This window comes from Mytilus californianus, unplaced genomic scaffold (assembly GCF_021869535.1).
Source record: "Mytilus californianus isolate M0D057914Y unplaced genomic scaffold, xbMytCali1.0.p SCAF_7, whole genome shotgun sequence".
NCBI lineage: Eukaryota > Metazoa > Mollusca > Bivalvia > Mytilida > Mytilidae > Mytilus > Mytilus californianus.
The window spans coordinates 72,843,087-72,851,096 of record NW_026262723.1 but is presented as its reverse complement, the minus strand read 5'-3'; the positions used below and the strand labels follow the sequence as shown (position 1 = coordinate 72,851,096).

General features: G+C 31.3%; 1 protein-coding gene across 1 annotated transcript in view; it reads right to left on the bottom strand.

Annotated features, from left to right (window-relative positions):
- Window positions 1–4,966: 4,966 nt before the first annotated feature.
- Window positions 4,967–8,010, bottom strand: part of LOC127708587 (helicase with zinc finger domain 2-like) — a 47,403-nt gene continuing 44,359 nt past the window's right edge. Inside the window, exons 28-29 of the mRNA XM_052213574.1 lie at window positions 7,315–7,482; window positions 4,967–6,622 (exon numbers count right to left, since the gene is read on the bottom strand). Coding sequence (XP_052069534.1) covers window positions 6,516–6,622; window positions 7,315–7,482 — 275 coding nt within the window. The 3' untranslated portion in view covers window positions 4,967–6,515. The remainder of the gene's footprint in view (window positions 6,623–7,314; window positions 7,483–8,010) is intronic.

Here is an 8,010-nt window from a genome sequence, read left to right as displayed (position 1 = left end):
ACAAAAATACCGTTTCGAGCTGGATATCATCAAATTCTTCGAATCATGCCTATTTTTCAACTATCATATAGCTTAAACCTGTTTATCGGATTGAGACAAACGCAACGTAGTTTTAATATCTCCCACTGTTGAAGGTTTAATTATCGGAACAACGTCAACGCTTTCGGTGTTCTTTCAATCTTGGGACGCAACAATGCTCAACTTGACAACGTCTTTCGATGCATTTCGGGAAGCCGACGTTGCGTTGCATTGCAAAGTTTTGCAGTCAAATCAGCTGTTTGAGACATTCGATTATCTTATACTAGTAATCACAAAATGGGTACATCTTGTACAAAATTCCAGAGAAGAAGACAAGTAAACATCAGAAGGAGAATTTCGCAAGACTCAGAGATTACCTTTCGGCAAAGTTCCAAAGACTGAAAGGAGGAAATCGAGTTGTTGAAATCCGACTACAACACTCACCTATGCCATCTTCCTCCAATGTGAGTAACCGCACTTACATAATATCAACACAATATGAAATACAATATTAAAAAAAAAAAAGAAAATGTGGATAGTGTCCACATGTGGACACAGATGATGCCCCCGCTTGCATATCATATAGTTATAAAGGGACATAACTGAAGAACGGTAAAAGTGACGCTACCCAAATTTGAACTTGATCTGAGTTTTGTGGTAATAAGCATTGTGTGTAAGTCTCATAACATTTGGTTGAGGCTAACTTAAATAGAGAACAGAAACTAAAATTCAGCAATTTTTCTATTTGTAAACACGCGTAACTCTAGAACGGTTGTGTTTAAGTTTTATAACATTTGGTTGAGACAAACCAAAGTTGACTGTCCCTCTGGTATCTTTCGTCCCTCTTTTTAGAGAACGGAAACGAAAAATTCAGCAATTCTTATGTTTATAAAGGGACATAACTCAAGAATGGTAAAAGTGTCACCACCAAATTTCGTACCTACTCTGTATTATCAGAAGTCCATTACTAGACGATGGACTTCTGGTATTATGTAGTAATAAGCATTGTGTATAAGTTTCATAACATTTGGTTGAGGCAAACTAAAGATAGAAAACGGAAACAAAAAATTTGTACTTGATCTTAGTTTTGTGGTAATGAATATTGTGTATAGGTTTCATAATGTTTGGTCGGGGCAAACTTAAGTCACAGAATGGAAACTAAAAATTTTGCAATCTTTCGATTTATAAAGGGGCATAACTCAATAATGGTTAAAGTGACACTACCCAAATTCAACTTGATCTGTGTTTTATCAGTGGAAGTCAAAATTAAACATTGCATTGTATAAAGCATTGATTGTAGTTGATTCAACTATAATCATGGACAAAGGAAGATAACTCCAATTTTTGTAAAAATTACTTGATATTTAGAAGAAAATAAAAATTTTGCAAATTTTCCATTTATAAAGGGGCATAACTCCAGAACGGTTAAAGTGACGCCACCAAAATTCAAACTTGATTTGTGTTTTGTGGTAATAAGCATTGTGTATAAGTTTCATAACATTTGGTTGAGGCAAACTTAAGTTAGAGAACGGAAACTAAAAATTTTGCAATTTTTCCATTTATAAAGGGGCATAACTCTAAAACGGTTAGAGTGACGCCACCAAAATTTAAACTTGATCTGTGTTTTGTGGTATAAGCATTGTGTATAAGTTTCATAACATTTGGTTGAGGCAAACTCAAGTTAGAGAACGGAAACCAATTTCGTAAGTGCGTACGTACAGACGTACAAGGGTAAAACTTAATGCCGCCACCGCTACGGCGGGGGCATAAAAATCTTTCCCTCAAGATATGGTCATAATCTCAATTCAAATTTCCAATGGAGTTTGCAACCATAATAACCTATTTAAACACATCATAAAAGTCTTAAAATAGAAAATGACATACATAATCATGGCTAAAATTAATATTCCTTAATCAGCATTTTTAATAGTAACTTCTAAAAATAAATTGACAGCTAATCACCTCAAGACAATACAACATTTCTTTATACATAATTTAAAAGCAGTGTAAGGGAGGTAATCCAAACATAACATTGTACTTTTAAGTACTTGTCCATTAACCAGGAAACCCTTGTTTTTGCCCCTTAGTCCTAAACGGTTTGAGCCATAACCCCTCAAAGCCAATCCTAACCATCCCTTTGTGGTATGGAAACTTGTGGTCTTATTTCAGAGAGATCCATACACCTTTCCACAAGTTATTGTCTGGAAACTAGAAAAATGCTTATTTGGGCCCCTTTTTGGCCCCTAATTCCTAAACTGTTAAGACCATAATCCCCAAAATCAATCCCAACCTTCCTTTTGTTGTTATAAACCTTGTTTTTAAATTTCATAGATTTCTATTAACATATAGTAAAGTTATTGTCTAGAAACCAAATGTTTTCGGACGACGCAGACAACGACGACGTGATACCAATATACGACCGCAAAATTTTTTGCGGTCGTATAAAAACCACAGAACTGCTCTAGTCATATATTCCCTGAGCAAATAACTGGTTATGAATAACTGTTCAGGGGCTGAGTTATAATAGAAATATCTGTGGAAGAAATGAACATGTTTGTATCTTACCAGAGATTTATTCAAATTTTTTAAGCATTTTTAACTGTGAAAAATAGATTCTAACATGACCTTTTCAATTTCAATCTCGGGAATGCAAATCCTGGACAATAATAGGCCTGTTTTGTGTTTTATTTTGGTGATTTCAACAAGAGTTTAAGCTCAATCTTCCTTCCCACCACTGAATACTTAAAACACAGGTGTCCTTACAAATATAATTAGGCTGTATAAGAATATAGTTTTCCAAATACTGTCGGTTTTGAATTAACCTTAGATAGAAAAAAATTTCATCAGTGTAAATCTCTGTTTCAAGTCAATCGGCTTCTGTATCCCTGCTTGAACATTACTTATCTTTACAGCATATACAGAGTAATGAAAAAATAAAATCTAAGAGGCTCAAAAGGGCCTGGTCCGAGTACACAGTTATTTCGTAGTGCATTTCTTTTAGACAATTAATGAAAATTAAAAAAATCCCACCTGCGCTTTCTCAATAATATTTTTACAGTGTGTTGTACTACTTTTGGGACAAATTATATCAAAATTATAGAAAACTTCATCGGCTCTAACTCAAAATATGGACAATTTTATGTTGAGGGGGTCTTGAAATCTTTTGACAGCTTCCGAAGTGCTAATTTTTAACCTTTTTCAGCTGGACCAAATCACTACTTTACTTTAAAATTCATGACCCAAATTTTTTTACAGTGTCATTTCACCCCCCTACTTACTATTTGAGTCATAAAACAGGGAGAAATAAATTTGGAAGGGGTAGAAAAAAAATCGACAAGTAACACACTGTCCACACTAGGGACTATATTCGTGGACAACGAAAATCAAAGGACGATAACTGTGTAGCTCACCTAGGCCTTTGTGCACCTTCAATAATGGACACTCTCCAAAATTGTTGACTAGAATAGAATTCATGACAAAAATCTCTTTTTTGTTGCTGATAATTTTTTCTGTTTTTTACAGTGTCTTTCTATCTTCATTAGTTTTTGCCCAAAACACAAAAAAGGGTAAAAAAATTGTTATTTAAGATCAATCACTCCTATAAAGAGTCTTCTAACGATTTTGTCAAAATTGGACTGATTTGTAGATCTTGTTTTGCTGGTCATTTTTGCTATTAAAGTGTCAGTCTTTAAAAGTTTTCGAGATTATAGATAAAAACGTAAATTATTGAGTATGGAGTTGACTGACGATTTCCCGTGTTGACTTATTTGTAGATCTAGTCTTGCTGATCATTTTTTCTATTTAAAGTTACTATCTATCTTTGATAATTTTCAAGATTAGAGGCAGAATACTAGAAATCGTCATTAAAGAGCAATAACTCAATTAAGGAGTGAACTGACGATTTCCGCCAGTAGACTTATTTGTAGATCATGTTGTTTTGCTGATCATTTTTGCTAAGTTAATTTTCTATCAATCTATTATAGTTTTTTCAGATATTAGGCAAAATGCAAGAAACTGGTAAAAATCTTCCTCAAAGGGCAATAACTCCAATAAGGAGTTGTCAGACGTTTTTGACCATGTTCTTATTTGTAGATCTTGTCTGGCTGAATATTTTTACTATTTAAAGTTTCTATCTTTAAATATCATACAAGTGTGAGGTTTAGCTAGCTGAAAAAAAGAGGTTTAACCCACCAGTCAGGAATATGATGGTTTTTACACTTGTGTGGTTGGTTGATAACGTTTGATTTTGTAGGTTCTTGTGGACTTCCCCCTTTGAAATTGCCTTGGAGTTCCGTATTTTTCTTTTACCTTTTTTCTATTATAATTTTAAGATGATAGGCAAAAATAATAAACTATTGACACAGAGATATGTCTCGCCTGTCGGCATAAAATTCAGAAAAAGACAATCTGATGGACAGCAACAGGGTTTATTAATTCAGTCGCTGGCCATTATCTAGTGGGCAGGGCCTGAAAATAATCGTCAAACAGATCTGTACTGATAGTATTGCAACTTTACACAAAATATCATTGATCTATCACAAGTAGTTCTTTCAAACGGACTTAAGCAGAAAACTTTACATTGAAATTTGCTAATTAATTTAAAGTCACTGGACCATGTCCTTCGGGACAGTGTCTCAAAATAGTATTCAAACTGATATGTACAGATAGTAATGTGACTGCATATAAAATACATTGATCTATCACAAGAAGATCCCATCAAACTAACTTAAGCAGAAAACTTAACATTGAAAATTGCTAACTAATTCAAAGTCACTTGACCATGACCTAGGAGCAGGGACTCAAAATAAGTCTAAATAGTCAAATTGATATGTACAGATAGTAATGCAACTTTATATTAAATATCAATGATCTATAAAAGTTCTCTTGGCCTTTTGGTACTTCATTCTTTCAACTTATCATAATGTAGGCTTAAAAACAACTAATAACATTTAAAAGCAGATATATGATTTAATAAAGTAAGTGTATATATAATCATAGAAGTGACACTGACAATTAATCATTGTATGTATCTCTGAATTCAGAATTCGTTAAAAATTCAACAGTAATTTAATCATGATTCTCATATTTCATCAAGTGCAAACAGAATGTATAGCATGAGTAATTATATGTACTTAATAAGACAAAAATGTGAAATTAGACCTTTATCTCATCATAAAATGAAAAGTGTAACAATAAATCTATTCCTATTCTGAATATATAAACACATATTAAAACCAAAGCAAGACACAATGTAATATTCATCTAGATATTAAGTTATGATTTTAATACACTTAATATATGATAAATGTATACATCATATAGGGTATTGTTGCTTTGATCGCAGGAATTCATTTCAATTTAAGAACTGAACTAGAAACAGGCAAATTTATAATGACATAATGGTCTGTCGCTGATCATTAGGTCATGTGATGTTATCTAACGGTAATGTGATGTTATTTAACGGTCATATAATTTTATCTATTATGGTGGCACGCGGTTGCCATATTTTTGAAGCTCCTTGTTAAAATCAGAAGAAACAAAGCTAAGTGTTTAAAATTGCAGATTTTTCAAAATGATGTACTGAATCACTGACACTTGGATACAACAAATCAATGCAAGAGTGAAAGTCATTATATACAAAAGGCCGATATCAAAAGAAATCAAAATCAAATATAATAATCAAAAACAATAAAGCAATCAAACAACATATTAATTTAAAAACCAAGCACGTTTTTTACATAAGGAAGCATAAACTAGTCATTTTCATCATGGGTAAAATAAAAAAAATTATGCATGATATAAATATAAATTATTAGTCAGTTCAGCTAGCCTGTATCCATGAAAGGAAGCTGCATATTGTCCTAATCAGTAATTTTGTCCAGAACATATATAACTATAACAAAAGTATCATTATATAATAAACTTAATATACATATATATACATAAATCAAAAGACATGAATATACTTATTAGAATTAACTATATAAAGACTGTAAGCCTTTGCAAACAAAGATAGACTGATCAAGTTAATTTTGGTTGATATCAATTCATATCTTATTCCAATTACATAAAACGCAACAAGTATACTATTTCGTCATCAAGAAAGGCAAATAAAAACAATAATACACTGCAAGCAATATAATATAATACATATCTAAAACAAAAACTAAATTATTTACATGGCAAGATAAACAAAGTTAATAAATTTCGTTAATATTCTAAAGCTACATAATAGGGAAAACAAATTTCTATAAGAAAAAAAAACCATCTTATTGATTGGTATGTGAAGTAACCAACAATGTATCAAAATTAAGAGTCGAGTTAAACAATATGTAATCTTTAAGCAAAATATCAAAGCAACACAAAATGTACAAGATATATATGTAATCAAATGAAGTAAAATAAACTTATTCACGAACAACACATTCTATTGGTCCATTATTTCCTCATTTAAGGTTATTGATACACTTTATTAACTTGCAAATGTCGTCATCTGTTTACATTAACCGTTGGAAATCAACAGCTTCCATAACCTGTCCTTGATTCTGTAATCTGTTAATGATTACCTTCCACAGAGAACTAACGCATAATAGTTCTGTATTACCTGTCAAAAATTACATACATGTAAGTTATAATGGAAAAAGAGGTTTAAAATATACATGTAGTAACCAATCCAAACTAAAATGTCTTAACTTTTTTGTTGTTGCAATGATTATCATTTTTTTTTGGTAAAAGATATTCCAAAAGTGAACCGACATATAACTAATTAAGTTAAATTTGGTCAAAAGGCTCTGGATTTGCTAAGACAAAGAGGTGAACCGACATAAAACTAATTAAGTTAAATTTGGTCAAAAGGCTCTGGATTTGCTAAGACAAAGAGGTGAACCGACATAAAACTAATTAAGTTAAATTTGGTCAAAAGGCTCTGGATTTGCTAAGACAAAGAGCATTGTGATGTTTAATCCATTTTTTTATATCAATAATAACACTCATGTCTATTGGTAAGCAAAATCATCTGCAAATATTTATAAGATTGATCCCTTCTGGTCTTATTTTTCATTTGATTTTGACAAAAATCTTCATTTAGAATTCCTACTTTCTCTTGAAGCAAGAATCTTTGTTAAAATTTCAGGATGGTTGACTAGGACAAAATCCGTTGTGTATAGATTGAAGACAATGAAGAGGACAATAATACACGAATTCTATACATGACCTCAATATTTTGGCATTCATACATTTAAAGCTAATCTGGCAATTTATAAGTTTTTAACCTCACTATATATAGTTGTTACATACCTATCATAATGAGTCCACATCTTGATCTAGTTAACATTATATTAATTTGATTACTATCAGATAGATCACCAATAAATCGCTGTATCCAGTCTGGGTCTGGATTCTTCTCTATCTTATCATTGGGCAATGATCTAACCAATGAAATCATTACATAATCCCATTGTCGTCCTGAAATATTACCAAAAAAAAAAAAAAATAAAAAATTTGTTGTCGTTTAACACATTATACCTATACATGTATATCAATTTTCATTGAAATACTATAAACACAAAAAGATATAACTATAAATAAACATTTTTTACCCCAAATTTTACACCAGGAATCAAATTTGGAATAAATAATTTTACTTATACATTTTTATATCAATTTATGTTGAAAACAGCATGAAAAAATGTTTCTCAAAATTTGTGAACTTCCAGGAAATTTTTTTTCCTTTATGGTAGAAGGCACATAATAAGCATTTAAACACACATTACAAAGTATGATTCATTGAACTATCTAATGTAAATTTTTGCGATGTTTTATCAATGTGAAAATTGCCAGGGGAGAGATTTCACAAAAATAAAAACATGAATTTTAAAATTGGCAGCATCATTCTTGCAGCATTTCCTGAAATCGTAGTAATTAATCTTGCACTTTTGTCTTTTGAACAACATTCGCATCAATAAATGCACACAAAAATGTCTACATTTCGTT